General features: G+C 39.2%; 1 protein-coding gene and 1 pseudogene across 7 annotated transcripts in view; one reads left to right on the top strand and one right to left on the bottom strand.

The window, feature by feature from the left end:
* The window catches only part of SMC5 (structural maintenance of chromosomes 5), a 120939-nt gene extending 101131 nt beyond the window's left edge, over positions 1 to 19808 (top strand). For 2 of the 7 annotated variants that reach the window (XM_007969456.3, XM_007969455.3), the window contains one exon: positions 232 to 2915. In XM_007969456.3, the coding sequence (XP_007967647.1) occupies positions 232 to 372 (141 nt within the window). In that variant the 3' untranslated portion in view covers positions 373 to 2915. Of the gene's footprint in view, positions 1 to 231; positions 2916 to 5414; positions 11203 to 11268; positions 12927 to 16803 lie in introns of those variants that run through there. The other 5 variants (XR_012094762.1, XR_012094761.1, XR_012094760.1 and 2 more) reach the window with 5 other exon arrangements.
* LOC103219562 (small ribosomal subunit protein eS10-like) lies at positions 7408 to 7919 on the bottom strand (annotated as a pseudogene).
* Positions 19809 to 20457: the final 649 nt, after the last annotated feature.

Below are 20457 nucleotides of genomic sequence, written 5' to 3'. Positions count from 1 at the left end.
CAGCTACTCTGGAGGCTGGCTAAGAGGCATGAGAATCTCTTGAATCTGGGTGGTGGAGGTTGCAGCGAGCTGAGATCGCACCTCTGTACCCTGGCCTGGGCAACAGAGTGGGAAAAAAAAGTTTTATTAATATTACAAATAAAATCATACATTTGACTGTACACATGTAAGGTTGGAAAACTATACTTCTCAGTATGTAGCTTATATGACAATTTGTTTTAATACTTACAGCTCCTGCAAAATCTTCCTTATTCTGAAAAGATGACAGTTTTGTTTGTCTACAATGGCCCTCATATGCTGGAACCAAACAGATGGAATTTAAAGGCTTTCCAAAGGCGGCGGCGCCGTATTACATTCACTCAACCTTCTTAATAAAAGTAAAGAGAGGGAACTTGGGAATTTTTTTGTTAAATTCTGTTTATAAGTATGGCTCAACTGAATAAAAGTTAGGAGATCGATTAAAATGAAAAGCAGTTATTTTTGGAAACCTGCTTTTAAATACAAATAGGTTGATAATGGAAACCTTAATGACCTTTCCAAAATATCATCTGGTAGTAAAAGTTAAGTCTTCTTCAGTCTTGGTTGAACTTGAGTCCTTGGCATTCTGACCATGAGTCATTGAGTTCTCATGTTAAAAGGTACTTAATAGTACAAATCAAAGGTACAGTGGAAGAGGGGTTAATCACAAGAAGTTACTTATATGGTAGCCCTGAGCTTTAATTGCAGAGTAACTTTAATTACTTTTAGAGCCTAAAGATGACTCTAGAGCCTAAGTCCTAGTTTCTCCAAGTGTTATATTTAATTTTAAAAAATTGATATGAAAATGTCTAATGTATAGTAATAATTTATGACAGATCTTTTCCTTTCTTCCTATTAAAAAAGATTACCTTATCTCCAGTAGGAAATGGAATTTTATGGGCCTTTCCTAAAAGAAAGTTTTATGAAACTTGATGCTATAATTTTATTGGTATTTCAAGGGGAAAAAAACACTGGGGTTCAAAAATCGTAGTAGAACTGCTTTGAAATGCTACAAGGTGGCCACTAGATGATGCAAAATACAACCAAAATTTTGACAGAGAATAAAATTAGGTGACAAGCGTTTTTAAAGAATAACCTTGTAAAGTGTGGGGGCAGGGGTTGCTTTTTTTTATTTTATTTAAAGTCAATTGTATTTTACATCTTAAATTTCTAAAAGCATTTTTATAATTATTTTTAGTAAGATTTTTCTTAAAATTTCATATACTGGTTTCTACAATTTATATTTGAAATTTCTCAGTGTTATGTAAAGAGTGACAGAAAAGCATTGATTTCTTTAAAACCGTAATGTTTTTAGAACTTAAGCTTATAGGGCCTTTCTTACAATGTTGATGTACCCATTATCTTAGAAAATCTAGTTTAAACTGTTTTCTTTCAGCGCAAAAAAATTAAATGGGAAAATCATTTGTTTAAGTTATACTAATTAGTAGAGCCAAACAAATTCTCTTCTTCAAAAAATAAATCTTATAAGAAAATAGACAGTCCACGGTCATGTCTTTGAACAGTGGATTGGATCTGTGCCAGTAATGACAAAATTTTTTTTTTGACTTGTTTGCCTGAATAAATTGAAGAATTGCTTTCAGTTTGGGTTTTGTATATTCTTAAGTAGCCATTGAAATTTATAATCTTATTAGGTCAAAAAATGGTGAACCATAAGTTTATGTCCTCTCACTTAGACATTTTCTCTTCAAAAAAGTGTTTTCTTTTTTATAAAAATTTTAAAAGAGCCTTCCCTTCTTTAGCTCCAGTGCATGAAGTATGAAAATATTTTAAAATGACATTTTTAGTAATACGAGCAAGTCATGTAAACATTGAAGAACTTGGTAACATATTAGTAAATGGATATTACCAAATGTTTTCATTGTTAATTACTTTGCTTTCCACCAAAATATCTTTACTAAAATGTGCTTGGTGTAGTTTGTTTATTGTCTAAATTAGTGCCAGTCATCTTATTTCTGCAAAATGAGTATCAATGTGAAAAAGAAGCGTCAAGATTAAGCATGCTTGAAAATAAAATGGTCAGTTACATTTCAATTTACATAGACCAACAACTGTTCCATACTTTGTTTGTAAACATTTAATTTCTCTACAGGGCAAAATTAATATTTGGCTTTACATGGAATTTTGAGCTGTGAAGAATAAATTATGTATCATTTTAGCATATTAAACGGTAGTAAGTCTAGCACATAGTCTCAGCCACTTAAAACTTTATTTTCTGCAAAAGTTGTTTTTTGTTTGTTTGTTTTGAGATGGAGTCTCGCTCTGTTGCCCAGGCTGGAGTGCAGTGACGTGATCTCAGCTCACTGCAACCTCCGCCTCCTGGGTTCAAGTGATTCTCCTGCCTCAGCCTCCCGAGTAACTGGGACAACAGGCACGTGCCACCACACTCGGCTAATTTTTTACACTTTTAGTAGAGACGGGGTTTCAGTATATTGGCCAGGCTGGTCTGGAACTCCTGACCTCGTGATCCACCCACTTCGGCCTCCCAAAGTGCTGGGATTATAGGCGTGAGCCACTGCACCTGGCCAAAAGTTGATTTTTAATTACATAAAAATTGTAAAACCTTCTAGTAAAAACTTGATTTGGTGAATACACTGATACTTAAAAACCTTAAGGTGACAACCATTTTCTATGCCTAAATCTTCATTGGTTTGCCTTGGAAGAGTTTCTGTTAAAAGGTTTTCCATATTCAAAGTAAAAGAAAAGACTTCTTGCTTTCTAATTGTCTCTTGGACACAGGCCTATTTTCTTTGGGGTATAAACCTTTAGATGTGAAAAATGTAATTTCATTCTCCTGCTGTGTGTGCGTGTGTGTGTAATTGAAAAAAACTTTGTGGGAAATCCTACTTTGTTGGTAATAAATCAATATTTTCATATTCTTTTGGTGTATGTTATTTTAAGTGAGAACTATTTTTTATATTCTGAACCTTATTAAGAGTCATTTTGGTTTTCAGATTTACTAAAAAATGTCTGTTGAGTAACTCCCATTTACAAAATAGTGTTCAGCAGTCTATTAGTGTTCAAAAGGGTAGAAATTTTAGTCCCTTGTCTGCCTGCAATGAAATCACAGTCTAATAGAAGCAATAAACACTCATGAAAAAAAGGTTTAAACAATGTAAAGAAGTCAAGTTACAGGGCCAAGTATTCATCAGAGAGGCTGCAACATAGGTTAGCTGTTTTTAGGTTTAAACACTAAGTTTACTAACATGCCCAATAGCCAATTTTCACTTAATACTCCTTACATTAAGCTACTATATAAAGTAATCTTTTTGAAATACATTTTTGAGTCAGGCAGACTTTTTCACTTACAAGTTACTTGACAGTCTCATCATTGGTGAAATGAGAATCATACCTAATTCACAGAGTTGTTGAGAGGGGCAAATGAGATCGGGGCCTATTGGGGCACATAGCGTTACAGTAAGTACGTTACTAATGTTTATGTATCTTCTCATATTTTAAACCTAGAAAAATGTACTGTGAATTTTATATACCCAGGTCTGAGAATTCTAAATAAAGTGAATGTAGAGATTAACTATTTTGTAGTCTATTGATAAATAGTTCAAAGGATGCCAATACCTACAGACTCTTTGAGCCTAAATTCTAAATTTAGAATTAAATTTTAGAATTTAAAATTCTAAAATTCTCTTAGAATTTTAGTCCCAGTGATATCTGACATTGTGAAATTCTGTACCATCAGAGATTAGTTGTCAGATTTAGGAGGGACCTTCTGAGTGATTTAGGCCATCCTCGTCTTTTCAGTCAGAAATCATGGAAAGAAGTTATTTGAAAAGTTTTTTGTTTGTCTGAGACAGAGTCTTGCTCTTGTTGCCCAAGCTGGAGTGCAATGGTGCAATCTCGGTTCACTGCAACCTCCTCCTGGGTTCAAGCAGCTCTCCTACCACTGGAGAGTGCTCAAAGAGTCTGTATTTTTATAGATCTTGTTACCTTGTTAAATTCAAATAGAATTTAGTCAAATGAGCTTCTTTAAATACATTCCATCTCATTATTTTATATTGATACATGCCTTGGAAAATTTATAATTAATAGAATTTGCACATTTGGGAGATTTGACTATGTTGACAATTTGGGCTTTTTATTTTCACCGAAAAGCTTAGGTATGGGGGATTTTATTTATTTTTTAATGTTGAATTATAACTGTTTATTGCTGCAAAATAAATGACTGGTGATTGGCTGGAAGATTCAGATATTTTCAAAAAAGCCAGCTTTGTATAATCCCAAAGAGAGAGAGCAGGGCTCCTCTGGTTAGCTTCATTCTAAGCTCTGCTAAGAGGACTTGGTGAAGCTGAGGGCACCCTAAAAACAGCTCTGGCCCTGGCCCTGCCTTTATCAGAGAGGCTGCAACATAGGTTAGTTATTTTTAGGTAGGTCAGAAACACCTGAAAGATGTTCTCCTTCCACAAATAGTACCTTACCTGTCTGACCATGCTTTTGTTAGTAAACTTCCATTTCCTTTTGCCTGAGGAGAATGTTACACGCTCTTGGCATTCAGGGCCATGCATTTAGAGTGAAGGTTGAGGTGACAGGGTGTCAAGAGGGTCACTTGACCATTTCTGCCAAATTTAAGGAGTGGGTTAAAAGAATTCCAGTGAAGGAAAGATTTGGGACAAGCTGCCCAATTAATGTTATGATAGAATGGTAAATTTTACATTCCTTTCATATTATTTAGAATTTCTTCTAAAAAAGAGATGAGGTCTTGGTATATTGCCGAGGCTTGTCTCAAACCAGCCTCGAACTTTTCAGCCTCCCAAAGTGCTGGGATTACAGGTGTGAGCCACTGCACCCAGCCTAGAATTTTAGTCCCAGTGATATCTGACATTGTGAAATTCTGTACCATCAGAGATTAGTTGTCAGATTTAGGAGGGACCTTCTGAGTGATTTAGGCCATCCTCGTCTTTTCAGTCAGAAATCATGGAAAGAAGTTATTTGAAAAGTTTTTTGTTTGTCTGAGACAGAGTCTTGCTCTTGTTGCCCAAGCTGGAGTGCAATGGTGCAATCTCGGTTCACTGCAACCTCCTCCTGGGTTCAAGCAGCTCTCCTACCTCAGCCTCCCAAGTAGCTGGGATTACAGGTGCGCACCACCATGCCCAGCTAAATTTTTGTATTTTTAGTAGAGACGGGGTTTCACTATGTTTGCCAGGCTGGTCTTGAACTCCTGACCTCAGTTGATCTGCCTGCCTTGGCTTCCCAAAGTGCCAGGATTACAGGCGTGAGCCACTACACCCAGCCCCTAAAGGAGATTTTTTTTTCTTTATAAGTATTTACATTGTCATATATAACAACTCTGTACTGTTGATGGAGAAAAAGGGACTTAACAATGTTGAGTCTTTCAAGTTCTTTTTTTATTCTTTCTCTTTAAGACTGTTTATTGCTTTGGTTGCCCGGGCTAGCCTCAAACTCCTGGCCTCAAGCTATTCTCCTGCCTCAGTCTCCCAAAGTACTGAGATTACAAGCCTGAGTCACCACACCCGGCCTCAAGTTCTTACTGTTGGTAAGTGGCAGAGGTGAGACTGAAGAACCAGGTCCAACTGATTTTTTTTTCTCTTAGAAAATGCCATCATGCCTTGCTATCAAATATCAAACTACCTTGGCTTTTTGAGTTGTTGGAATTATTACATAAGCAGTCCCTACTTTTGTAATTAACTTCCTTGTGGGTAAGGTACTGCTTCTCCAATATGCCCCCAAATCAGGGTATAGATTTCTTCTACTGTAACAAAGACCAAAATATAATGTATACAAGATAGAAGTTTATTCTTAACAGAGCATAAGCATGCTGGGGCTGATAGGCCGACTCCTCTCTCAACTTCTGTTGGTTGCCCTGCTCTCCTCAGGAACCTGTGTGTTCCCTCTTATAGTCCAAGACGGCTGCTTTAGTTCTTGCCAGCGTATCTGTATCCAGACCATCTAAAGGAATAAAGAGCTGGCACTGTAGCTCATGCCTGTAATCCCAGCTATTCTGGAGGCTGAGGTAGGAGGATCACGAGGCCAGGAATTCAAGACCAGCCTGAGCAAGATGGCAAGACCATGTCTCTTAAAAAAAAAAAAAAGAGAGAGAGAGACGAGGGGAGACTGTGATCACTTCTTTTAAGAGCATGATCTGCAAGAGGCACACATTACTTTTGCTCTTGTCCAGAACTTAGCTACATAGCCTGAGCTAGCTGCAAGAGAGAATTGAATATGTCACCTGTAGCTGTATGGCTATGTGTATACATAAAGTCCAGTCACCCTGTTAATACGGGGAGGGTGAATATTGGAGGACACTCAGGAGTCTGCCACAAGACCTAAGAAATAAGTAGTTACCCTGTGGCCTACTGAGAATGTATTCAAAGCAAGGACCTGGTAGCTTTTCCATCACACAAAAAATCCAGAGTCATCACAGCCTTTAAGGTTCCTACTTATTAACCCTGTCTGCCCCATCTGAAGTAGCACGCCTGCCCCACTCGACTGTCTTATTATGCATTCTTTTTCTTCATAACCTTTGTCACTACCTACCATGATATATTTTGTCTTCTCCATTAAAATATAAGTTCTCTGAAGGCAGAGACTTGGTTGTGTTGATTGATTCCAGCCCAGAGCCTAGAAAAATGCTGAGCACATAGTAAGGACTCAGTAACTGTAGCGTGAAAGAATGAATGCTCTTTCTCCCAACACCGACAATGATTTGAGCATATTCCATTATTCATTTAATCCTTATTTATCTGTACGGTAAGGAAAGCACTATACTACATAGTTTGAGGAATGAAAAATATGGTCTGCATGTTATTCCACTCTGAAGAAAATCTAGCAAGCGCTATAAAGTGGATCACAAAGATACAAGACAAATTTCAAAGTGCTGTAAGTAACAGATTGAACACTACTGGAATTGAGAGGGATTGGGATCTACCTGGCATCTGGAAGACTTCCTGAAGTTATAGAATGTGGGTATTCACAGTGAAAGAGGGAAACAGCGTGCAGGCAGGCTGTCATAGGGTGCTTTATAGGAAGTAGGTTAAAAAACAGTCAACTGATCAGACAATTTGGTCATGGGCAACTCAGGGTTTTTTTGGTAAAAGACTAACCAAGTCTAATGCAGACGAGAGTTAGCTATTTCTCCACAACCATGTTAGCAGGTTACAATAAAAGTAAGTCTTAGGTCAAATTCTGTGACGCATACAGACATTTATTAAACATCTATTACAAGCAAGCACAAAACTGTTCATTATAACTTGTTTTGTAAGCATGGTAGAGTTCTAGCTCTTCATCAATTTGGGGTAATTTGATCACACATGAAAGGTTCACTTATACCAAATGTGATGACATTCCTGAGGCTGGTTATCCTTCATTTTTTAATTTTTTTATTTTTTTTAAGGTTTTTTAGTTGTAAGTTTATTCAATGCAAAATAATCCTCTTCAATTTTACTGAGGTGGCTGACCACGTCCACGACCAAATCCGCCTCTAAAAGCCTCGGCTTTCTTGTCAGCACCAGGTGGTACAGCACTCCGTCTGTAGGTATCTCTGTCAGCTTCCCCTCTTGTGAGTCTCGCAGGTCGCTCACCCTCCAGACCTTTAGGCCGAGGCCTGCCAGTCTCTGGACGGCTACGGCGTAGGATGGCACGCACAATCTCCGGGGGCAGATGAAGGTAATCACAGAGATACTGGATACCCTCATTGGTAAGGTACCAGTAGAAATGTCTCCAGGCAAACTGTTCCTTCACATAGCCTCGGGACTTGAGAGACTGCATGGCCTTCATGACATGAAGGTTGGGCACATTCTTTCTTCCAGCTCCGGGTGCTTAGGCATGTGGACATCCTTCTTGGCCACCATGACTCCCTCCTTAAAAAGGAGTTCATAAATGGCAATCCGGTTCTTCTTAGGCATCAACATCTCGGCGGCTGCAGGGTCCGGGGCCGGGGCTATTATTTTATTTTATTATTTTTTGATTTGATTTGAGTTGATTTGATTTGATTATTTTATTTTATTTTTTGAGACGGAGTTTCGCTCTTGTTGCCCAGGCTGGAGTGCAATGGCACGATCTTGGCTCACTGCAACCTCTGCCTCCCAGGTTCAAGTGATTCTCCTGCCCCAGCCTCCTGAGTTGCTGAGATTACAGGCGCGTGCCACAATGCCCAGCTAATGTTTTGTAATTTTTTAACAGAGAAGGGGTTTCACCATGTTCGCCAGGATGGTCTCGCTCTCCTGACCTCGTGATCCGCCCGCCTCAGCCTCCTTTAAATGAGCTTGAAACAACTAGAAATCCTTAGACCTATTGTCTGATCATAGGACTCTCGGTTGTTTAGACTTTGGAGATCATCCCTAAGGATGTGGGGGATATTGACCGTCCTGGATTCTTAAACCCAGATCATGAAATAATGGGGACTGTCTGAACATTTTAACCACTCTATTAATACATATCTTGAAAACATTTAATTTCTCAGAACCCATTTTTAACATTCTTCATGCTTATTACAACTATCAATTTAATAAAAACCAATTTCTGATATTCATGGTGCTAATTAACAAACCTGCTGTGTGCTATTAATCAATATTAGCAGCACTTATGATAGCTACCACTCTAGCATGGGCTTTACGTGAACTACTAATTAGGGCAACTGACTGCACTAGTAATTTAACCTAGTGTGTAATATCATGTTCCTTATGCTGGAATATTTTAATGGTTTTATAACAATGGCTAAAGGCAGTAGTAAAAAAATAATAATAATACTTAGGAAGGTAAGTAGCCCCTAGGGTGGGGTAGGTAATGGAGGACAAGGTACAGAATTTCCTCTTAGCTTTAGAGTTTTGTTTTGTTTTTTGTTTTTGAGAGGAATTGCTCTGTTGCCCAGGCTGGAGTGCAGTGATAAAATCTTGACTCACAGCAACCTCCACCTCCCGGGTTCAAGCAATTCTCCTGCCTCAGCCTCTCAAGTAGCTGGGATAACAGGCACCTGCCACCATGCCTGGCTAATTTCTTTCTTTCTTTTTTTTTTTTTTTTTTGAGACTAAGTCTCTTTCTGTCACCCAGGCTGGAGTGCAGTGGCGCATTCTCGGCTCACTGCAACCTCTGCCTCCTGGGTTCAAGCAATTCTCCTGCCTCAGCTTCCTGAGTAGCTGGGATTACAGGCGCATGCCACTACGCCCGGCTAATTTTTGTATTTTTGGTAGAGATGGGGTTTCACCATGTTGACCAGGCTGATCTTGAACTTCTGACCTCAGGTGATCCGCCTGCCTCGGCCTCCCAAGGTGCTGGTATTACAGGTGTGAGCCACTGCTCCTGGCCCACTCGGCTAATTTCTGTGTTTTTAGTAGAGACAGTGTTTTGCCATGTTGGTTAGGCTGGTCTTGAACTCCTGACTTCAAGTGATCTGGCTCGCCCTCCCAAAGTGCTGGGATTACAGGTGTGAGCCACCACACCTGGCAGAGTTTTGTTTTTATTTTGTTTTTTAAGTGGCAGATAGCACAAATCAAATTTCAGTAAGACTCATTTATTTGATCTTCGGATTTGGGGGCGGAGGGACGGAGTGTGTGAGAAAGAAACAAAAAGCAAGTAGATGAATAATAAAGCCAGAACTGTTGCCCTGATAAGAACAGAAGTGGAGGAAAAGTACAAGAGCTGTTACGTTGGTGCAAAAGCAATTGCGGTTTTTAGTAATGGCAAAAACCATGATCACTTTCACACCTAACATTTATACGTAGAATATATAAAAATATTGATTTGGCTGGGCGCTGTGGCTCACTCCTGTAATCCCAGCACTTTCGGAGGCCAAGGCGGGCAGATGACGAGGTCAGGAGATAGAAACCACCCTGGCTAAAACGGTGAAACCCTGTCTCTACTAAAAATACAAAAAAATTAGCCGGACATGGTGGCGGGCACCTGTAGTTCCAGCTACTGGGGAGGCTGAGGCAGGAGAATGGCATGAATGGCATGAACCCGGGAGGCGGAGCTTGCAGTGAACCGAGATCGTGTCACTGCACTCCAGCCTGGGCGACGAGCGAGACTCCGTCTCAAAAAAAAAAAAAAAAAAAATTGATTCTGCCTCTCATTTGTGTAATGGTTGGCCTTTAGCATATCTCCTCCAATTTTTATAGGAGCTTTAGAAAATGGCTATTCTGACTGGGCGCGGTGACTCATGCCTGTAATCCCAGCACTTTCGGAGGCCAAGGCGGGTGGATCACCTGACGTCGGGAGTTCAAGACCAGCCTGACCAACATGGAGAAACCCCGTCTCTACTAAAAATATAAAATTAGCCGGGCATGGTGATGCATGCCTGTAATCCCAGCTACTCGGGAGGCTGAGGCAGGAGAATCACTTGAACCCAGGAGGTGGAGTTTGTGGTGAGCCAAGATCACACCACTGCACTCCAGCCTGGGCAATAAGAGTGAAACTCTGTCTCAAAAAAAAAAAAGAAGAAAGAAAAAGAAAAAAAAAGAAAATGGATATTCCTTTCCATTAAGGAAGATGGTTCAGAGAGATTAAATTGACTTGTCCAAAGTCACAAACCTAGCATATGATGCTGGAACTGAGACTCAGAGGCAGGCAGTGTTCTGCACTGAAAAGAGCATAGGGAATGGCAAGATTCCAGAAGCTGACTAACTTGTAGTGAGAGATACACATGCACTGTTGGTGTAAAATTGCTACAATGTCTCTACTGAGCAGTTTTGCAATGTATTTTAAGTGACTATCCCCTTTGCTCTAGCAAATCCACTTACACATTACCTATTTTAACTCACAGATATTTCCAGACCTATGTGTGAGAATATTAAGTTCAACATTGTTGAAATAACAATAGGTTGAGAGCTAGTTAATAAATTATATTGCATATACCCATTTAATAAAATACAATTATTAAAGAGTATGTTCTTTATGGACTGATAGGATCAGATCCAAACCATATTAATCAAATTAGCAAAGTACAGAACTGTGTGTGTATGTATTTTTTAAATCATTTTCCTTTAAAAAGAAAATTTACACAAACACACACAGAGATAGATTTTCCATCTCTTCAAAGATTCAAAGAAACAGTGATTGCCTCTGGGAAAAGGAACTAGGTGACTGAAGAACAGGATAAGAGGAAGATTTATTTTTCACCATATATGCCTTTTTGTATCTTTTGAAAGATGTACCTTATATTACCTTTTTTAATAAAAGAGCATGAGATTTGCATTCAAAGAGAATTTATTATTATTATTATTATTATTATTATTATTAAGATGGTGTTTTGCTCTTTTTGCCCAGGCTGGAGTGCAATGGCGTGATCTCAGCTCACTGCAACCTCTGCCTCCCAAGTTCAAGGGATTCTCCTGCCTCAGCCTTCCAAGTAGCTGGGATTACAGGCATGTGCCACCACACCCGGCTAATTGACCATGGCCAAGTTATTTTCTAATTTAATGTGACCACGTTATAGAACATATGAAAAGAAACAAACTCTCATATGAAACCAACACTCAGACACAATTTAACTTGGGTATAATTCTTCCTGGTCTTTTAAAAAATCCTCATTTTTTTATTTCAAAGTAAACAATTTAATTTTAAAACATAGTACAGCATTCATTGGCCCCTGTAAAGTATAGTGATTTATTGATGAAGCTTTAGAATAATAAGTAGAGAAGTACTTACATATTTGCTTGTTGTTCAATAAGTGCACCATATTTTCCTGCTCAGGTCCATGAATTCTCAATGCATCCTTTCTGGCTAATATCATATCCCACCCTGAGAAAAAAGAAGCAACACTGTTACTACTTTAAATGCCATAGCTCTTGGAAATTTGTTTGTGTTGAAACAATACAGGTTATCTTGGCTATGCAGTTCCCTAGTGCTAATTATTTAATGCTGGTTACCTTATTACTCCTGACTGTGCATCATACAGTGACTTCAAATGACACTGTCAAAGATTGTTACCATGCTTCATTGATGATGAAGACAAATGCAAGTCTTAACCAGAGTATGCACAAGATATGAACCCTAATTCATTTTCTAGTCATGTTAAATTTGCCATTTGAAATTTTATCACATAAAGGTGGAACAACACATTTTCCAACAGCGCCTTCTCTTGAGCTCTTTAAGCCATAATCACTGTTGACCACCCCGCTACCTTACACATACTGCCAGGAGAAAGAAGGATAAACCAGGGGCCCACGGGCAAAGTCAGAGTGGCAGCCCCATTCACACAAGAAATGTCTGTCCCTTCTTGGCACGACTTAAGGCCGGCCTGGGAGGACACGATGTGGCCACATGATCAGAGCTAAGACAGGACCATCAATTGATAAAGCCCGTTGGCATTGTGTAGCAAAAGTCTCCAAAGCCCTAGAAGGAGGCAGCCAGGTCACCCTGGAGGACTGCCTGATACAGAGCACAAAGCCTGTAAAGGAGGGGGCACTGAGTCATGGGGCCCAGGGCAAGTTACTCGCTTGCAAAACTGTCCAAATTGATCTGGACTAGTCACAATGACAGTATTAAAAAGAAGAGAAATGAGCATTGTTTTTAAGCCACTTTCTTATTTGTACTCTGTTACAGTAGTGCGGAAATATTGTAATTAATATGCTCCCATATGTCGGATATTACCAACCTTTTCCATTGTCATACTCTGATAAAAAAAAAATGGTACTTTATTTTTGCTTTTAGTAAGGTTGAGCCTGTATTTATGTTTCTTGATCAATTGTGTTTCTTCTCTCAAGTGCCTGTTAATGTTCTGTGCCCACTGTTTTCTACTAGGGACTTTTTGAGGCTAAGTTTTAAGAGATGTATATGATATCCCCTATAAGGTGACACTGTACGACACGCAATGAAGGAGGTAGCTGTGTGTCCGCAGTTGGTTCCTGCCGGTGGGTTCATGGTCTCGCTGACTTCAAGAATGAAGCTGTGGACCTTCGTGATGAGTGTCACAGTTCTTAAAGGTGAGCGTTACAGCTCTTAAAAGATGGCGCGGACCCAACACGTGAGCGGTAGCAAGGTTTATTGTGAAGAGCAAAAGAACAGAGTTCCCACAACGTGGAAAGCAGCCCGAGCAGGTTGCAGCTGCTGGCTGAAGTGGCCTGCTTTTATTCCCTTATTTGTCCCCTCCCATGTTCTGTTTCTGTCCTATCAGAATGCCCTTTTTTCAATCCTCCCCATGATTGGCTACTTTTAGAATCCTGCCGACTGGTGCATTTTACAGAGCACTGATGGATGCGTTTTACAGAGCACTGACTGGTACATTTTGTAGAGCGCTGATTGGTGCATTTTACAGAGTGCTGATTGGTGCATTTTACAAATCTCTTGTAAGACTGGAAAGTTCCTGATTGGTATGTTTTACAAGCCTCTTGTAAGATAGGAAAGTTCCCCAAGTCCCTACTGGCCCCAGGAAGTCCAGCTGACCTCACCTCTGCCCTCCATGTCCTTGAGGATGGAGATCCAGTTGGTCCTCTGTATCTATGAGTTCTGCAACTGGGGATTCAACCAACTACAGATTAAACCAACTGCAGATTATTAGTTGTTCACTGATTTATTTTACTGAATTGATAGTGTACACTGGAGCATACCATAAAAAAACTAAAACTAACTCATATGAGCTCATTCCCAGTAGTCCATTCATGAAATCCTACAGGTACCATCACACTTAATTGTGGAAATTTGAAATTTTTGTTCCTAAAATCAGGAACAAGACAAAGATGTTCACTTTCAGTGATGAAGATTCAAGGCAGTGTGTCAGGCAAGGGGAAAAAAAATTCGTATCAGGAAAAGAAGGAATAAAGCTATATTTTTTTCTAATGACATGAGAGAAATTTTAAAAGACCTAAGTAAATATGAGTTAGTTGTAGGGTTTTTTAATGGTATGCTCTAGTATACCTTATCAATTCGATAAAATAAGGTAGTAAAAAACTAATAACAACTCATGTAGAAAATCTGATGAAACCTATAAAAACCTTACTAGAACCAATGAGTTTACTGAGTTTGTGGGACACAAGATCAACATACAAGTATTAACTGTATGTCTATAGACTAGCAATAAATAATCAGAAATTGAACATAAAAAACAATATTATTTGCAACAGCCTAAAAAACATGAAATTATTAGGAGCAAACCTAACAAAAGATAGGAAAACCTTATACACTGAAACCTACAAAACAGTGAGAGAAATTAAAGACCTAAGTAAATGGAGAGAGACACCTTGCTCATAAATCAGAAATTCAATACTGTTAAGATATCAATTCTCTCAAAATGATCTCTAGATTCAACGCAATCCAATCAAAATCCTAGCTTGCATTGTTGTAGAAATCAACAAACTGATTCCAAAATTGATGTGGAAATTCAGAAGTCCTAGAGTATTCAAAACAACTTTGAAAAAGAAAACAACGTTGGAGGACTAACACTATCAGATTTCAAGAATTATTATTAAAAACTGAAGTAATCAATATACCGAGGGTATTGGAATAAAAGTAGATAAATTAATAGAACAGAACCAACAGTCCAGGCCAGGCGCAGTGGCTCATGCCTGTAATACCAGCACTATGGGAGGCCAAGGCAGGTGAATCACTTGAGCCCAGAAGTTCGAGATCAGCCTGGGCAATATGGCAAAACCCTGTCTCTACCAAAAGCTACAAGAACTAGCCAGACATGGTGGCACATGCCTGTGGTCCCAGCTACTCGTGAAACTGAGGAAGTAGGATTGTTTGAGCCTGGGAGGAGAAGGCAGTGAGTGGAGGTTGCAGTGAGCTTAAATCATGCCACTGCACTCCAGCCTGGACAACTGATCAAGACATTGTCTAAAAAAAAAAAGAGTCCAGTAACAGATACACATTCCTATGAGCAACTAATTTTCAAATAAACTGCCAAAACAATTTAGTGGAGAAATGACAGTCTTTTCATCTGGAACAACTGGATATCCATATGTAAAAAAAAATGAGCTTCAATCCAAATTTTGCAACATATGTAAACTAACTCAAGGCCAGGCATGGTGACAGGTGCCTATATTCCCAGCTACTTGGGAGTCTGAGGCAGGAGGATGGCTTGAGTTCAGGAGTTTGAAGCTATCTTGCATTATGATCATGCCTGTGAATAGCCACTGCACTCCAGCCTGGGCAACATAGTAAGATCCCATCTCTAAGCAATAATAATAATTCAGATCATAGACCTAAATGTAGAAACCAAACTATAAAATTCTTAGAAGGAAACAGGGGGGAGTTTTTGTGACCTTGGCTTTGCAAGATTTCTTAGATGTGATGTCAAAAGCACAATTCATAAAATAGATTGTTCAATTATATTTCATCAAAATTAAATAAACTTCTGCTCATTGAAAGACACTATTAAGAATAATAATTTTTTTAAAAAAAGCTACAGACTGGTAGAAAATAGTTTCAGAACATATGTCTGTATCCAGAATATATAATGTACTCTCAAAACTCAATAATTTAGAAAATAACACAATTTTTAAATGAGCAAAATTTTCAACAAAAAATTCACCAAAGAAGATACATAGATGACAAATAAGCACAATAAGAAGTTCTCAACATCATTAGTCATTAGAAAAATGCAAATTTAAACCATAATGCAATATTACTACACACTCCCTAAAATGTCTAAAATGTAAAAGATAAACCAAGTGTTGACAAGGATGTAAAGGAACTGAAACTCTCATACAAGGTTGGTGGGAATGTAAAATGGTACATACAATCATTTTGGAAAACAATTTACCAGTTCCTTAAAAAGTTAAATATACACCCATCATAGGATACAGCTATTCTATTCCTAGGTATTTACTCAAGAGAATTGAATGCATAATTCTGTGCAAAGATTTTTACATGGATGTTCATATATTTTACATGGATGTTTATTTGTTAACCCCTAAATGAAAACAACCCAAATATCTGTTAATAGATGAAGAGATAAGCAAGCTATTGTAAATTCATGCAATGGAATATTGCATGGATAATCTCAAATAATTATGCTCAGTAACAGAAGTCAGACCCTTCCACCCCCCAAAACAGAATATGCTGTTTCATTTCATATATCTACAATTCTAGGAAATGCGTACTAATTTAGAGTAACAAAAACTAGATCAGTGATCACTTTGGTTTGTGGCAGATGGAATGAGAAAAAATGTGGGGGGAGCGGAGCTATTTTATTTTATTTTATGTATTTATTTATATTATTTATTTATTTTTGAGACGGAGTCTTGCTCTGTCGCGCAGGCTGGAGTGCAGTGGCACCATCTCGGCTCACTGCAACCTCTGTCTCCCGGGCTCAAGCAATTCTCCTGCCTCAGCCTCCCGAGTAAGGCACCTGCCACCACCCCCAGCTAATTGTGTAGTTTTAGTAGAGACAGGGTTTCATGTTCAGAAAAGCCTGCGCTGGGCCCTGTGTGACTGCATGGTTGCATACCCATGATGACAATGATAAATCTTCATTATGGTTCTTGGAACTAAAGAGGAAAGTTTGGGGTAACATACCATACAGAGTATCTCTTGTTGATACTACTTCCTGGGAGTCACCATAAGGCTCTTTTAATATAGAGCAAGCAGAAACCCAGACCCAAAAATCCTCTAGAAAATGTCCTTGCCTTTAAAATTCTAAATGACTCATTTGTCATCATTGTAGAGGGAGAAGAACAATTTCTCAGCTGATCATAACCCGTACTTGTTGTGAGTTTAGAGCCAAAATCTAGTCTTACAAATCATTCCTCTCTGACTATATAAACCAGGGAAGGAGAATGCTGAGATTAATGAATTAATTACCATGTGTCTGCTGATGGAGATCAGAAAGTTAATTCTGTTTCTTTTTGTCTTTCTTATCAGAATGTGGAAATATAAATCTGCTCTGTATAAGACTGGATTCAGTTTACAAAAATAAGCCTGAAATCTTTGAACTCAGGGGGCCCAGGTGGAGAGATTCTTTCTGTTCGTTATCTGTCCTCCTGCCTCCAGCCTGTGCCATAGACTCCAAATGGATAAAAGCTCTGTATAGAGAGGTTGTATTACCACGGAGTACAATATATGTCAGATTCGGGTAGAAGTGAACACAGTGGAGGAGAATAAAGAGAGAGCTGAGTTCTGTCTCAGTGAGCACAACAAAAGTCAGATGAACTCGTCCGAGGGCAGAAGTGGACCCCAAAGGCTCGTTCCCGCGGACTTTGCTGGTTGACTGCTCTTTGCATTAATCTGGAATCATGGTGCACCATTCCTCTTTTCATGTTGTGATATTCTCTTCACATTCTCTTCCTTGCTCCTCAATGCCAAATGTGTGACTTTTCAGAAACAAAATATTAGGAATTTAAAGTGAGAATACTGTAGCAACCTGTGAGATGTGCAGAAAATCATAAACTGTAGAAAAACTGGGATTGGGATTGATTGCTGGAGGCATAAATTTTGTGTGTACATCCAAAAAATAATGCCATGCTCTGAGACTTAGAATATAGTCATGTTGTGTGAATTTATGAATTATATTGAGTAGAAAATATATATATAGTCATTTGACATTAAGAGACAATGAATACATAAGTGTTGACCAGCCTGGCCAACACAGTGAAACCCGTCTCTACTAAAAATACAAGAATTGGCCAGGCGCAGTGGTGGGTGCCTACAAGCCCAGCTACTCGGGGGGTTGAGGTGGGAGAATCTCTTGAACCCAGAGGCAGAGGTTGCAGTGAGCCGAGATCACGCCACTGCACTCCAGCCTGGGCGACAGAGCAAGACTCCATCTCAAACAAACAAACAAGCAAAAAACACATAAATAAATAGTCATAAAAGCAACAAAAAAGTGACAATAAAATGACACTGTTAACTGGAGCTATTTGGATATGTGTTGTTGTTGTTGTTTTCCATTTATTGTACTTCTCTCTCTCCCTTTAAAAAAAGATTAAAAAAAGAGAAAGGTTGAAAGATTATGGCCCTGCCAGACATGGTGGCTCACACCTATAATCCCAGCAATTTTGGAGGCAGAGATGGTAGAATCACTTGAGCACAGGAGTTCAAGATCAACCTGAGCAACATAGCAAAACCTCGTCTCAGGCCATCTGCAGTGGCTCACGCCTGTAATCCCACCACTTTGGGAGGCCGAGGTGGGTGGATCACTTGAGGTCAAGAATTTGAGACCAGCCTGCTCCACATGACAAAACCCCATCTCTACTAAAAATACAAAAATTAGCCAGGTGTAGTGGCAGGCGCCTGTAATCTCAGCTACTTGAAGGCTGAGGCAGGAGGATCCCTTGAACCCGGGAGACAGGGGTTTCAGCGAGTTGAGATCACGCCACTGCACTCCAACTTGGGCGACAGAGCAACATTCCATCTCCAAAAACAAAAAAACAAAAGCACGACAACAATAAGCTTTTGGTCTTGTCAGGAATAAGCCATAAAAATTGATCATTCAACTGAAGGTTTTGGGTTTTTCTTTTTGAAGGAAATCTATTAAAGCTGTCTAAACATGAGAAAAATGCTCAATAGAAAACGGAAGTGGCAGGGCACAGTGACTCACACCTGTAATCCCAGCACTTTGTGAGGCTGAGGCCGGCAGATTACTTGAGGCCAGGAATTCAAGACCAGCCTGGCCAACATGGTGAAACCCCATCTCTACTAAAAATACAATAATTAGCCAGGCATGGTGGCACATGCCCATAATCCCAGCTACTCAGGAGGCTGAGGCAGGAAAATCATTTGAACCCTGATGGCAGGGGTTGCAGTGAGCTGAGATGGCACCATTGCACTCCAGCCTGGGTGACAGAGTGAGACTCCCGTCTCAAGAAAAGAAAAAGAAAAAAAAAAGGAAGGGAAAAACGAACGAAGAAAGAGAGAGAGAAAGAGAATGGAAGTATTGATAGACAAAGTAGCATCTCTGACTGAAAAGAATATTAAGTAACTTAGAGAAGAAAGTGGCTGCTTTAAAAAAAATTTTTTTGTTTTGACTCATATGTTGGGTGCGTTGGCTCATGCCTGTAATCCCAGAGCTTTGGGAGGCCGAGGCAGAGAATCACTTGAGCGCCGGAGTTCAAGACCAGCCTGGGCAACATAGTGAGATCCCCTATCTACAAAAAAAATTAAAAAAAATTAGCCAGACATGGTGGCACACACCTGTAGTCCCAGCTATCAGGATGCTGAGGTGGGAAGATCTTGAGCACAGGAGGCTGAGGCTGAAGTGAGCTGTGATTGTGCCACTGCACTCCAGCCTGGGTGGCAGAGCAAGAAAAAAAAAAAAAGGAAATCTGTAAAAGTGAACAGATGTTATCAATATGTGAATTAATTGTAGGAAATGTTAACTGGTTTTTTCTTACCAGTTGGCTCTTAGGCAATCTACTTGAAAACAGATTAAAATTTTAAACAATGAAAATGTTGTGGTCGGGCACAGTGGCTCATGCCTGTAATCCCAGCACTTTGGGAGGCTAAGGCAGGTGGATCACTTGAGGTCAGGAGTTCGAGACCAGCCTGGCCAACATAGTGAAACCCAGTCTCTACTAAAAATACAAAAAAAAAAAAAAAAAAAAGTAGTTGGGCATGGTGGCAGGCACCTGTAGTCCCAGCTCGGGAGACTGAGGCAGGAGAATTGCTTGAACCCGGGAGGCGGAGGTTTCGGTGAGCTGAGATCACGACACTGCACTCCAGCCTGGGGACAGAGCAAGACTTTGTCTTAAAAAAGAAAGAAAGAAAGAAGGAAAGAAGGAAAGAGAGAAAGAGAAAGAAAGAAAGAAAGAAAGAAAGAAAGAAAGAAAGAAAGAAAGAAAGAAAGAAAGAAAGAAAGAAAGAAAGGAAGGAAGGAAGGAAGGAAGGAAGGAAGGAAGGAAGGAAGGAAGGAAGGAAGGAAGGAAGGAAGGAAGGAGAGAGAGACACAAGGAAGGAAGGAAGGAAGGAAGGGAGGGAAGGAAGAAAGGAAGAAAGAAGAAAAAGAAAGAAAGAAAGAAAGAGAAAGAAAAGAAAGAAAGAAAGAAAGAAAGAAAGAAAGAAAGAAAGAAAGAAAGAAAGAAAGAAAGAAAGAAAGAAAGAAAGAAAGAAAGAAAGATGCTGTGGGTTTATTTTTTCCTTGTGTTCATGTATACATTATCATCATTAAGATTGCAAATTGTTTTTGCTCTCTATGCAAGATCTAAAAAAATTTTTTTTTGCAAATTGTATTGGAGTGGGGTCAGAGTGAAGGAAAGCAAAAGCACTAGGAAAGTTCAATAAATGCCAGTTTCAAAAGTAAACTTTAGGCAGTCTCATTCAGAAATGCCTTTTGGAGTACATATAAAAATATCAGATGTTCAAATTGGAGAACACTTAAAAAGCAAGTATTTAAAAGTTGAGACATTCCATCATAGGATTCTGAAGTGAAGCAAATACAAATGATAAATTTTTATAATAAAAATAAACACAAATGAAACATGCATAAAAGTTGGTTTGTTCAGGTAAATTCTTTGGACGCCAATTGGCATTTCAATGGATGGTGGTAACAGAAAACGATTTTTTAGTATGCCCAAAGCTGAT

This window comes from Chlorocebus sabaeus, chromosome 12 (genome assembly GCF_047675955.1).
Source record: "Chlorocebus sabaeus isolate Y175 chromosome 12, mChlSab1.0.hap1, whole genome shotgun sequence".
NCBI classification, from domain to species: Eukaryota; Metazoa; Chordata; class Mammalia; order Primates; family Cercopithecidae; genus Chlorocebus; species Chlorocebus sabaeus.
This window is presented reverse-complemented; position numbering and strand designations above follow the sequence as displayed.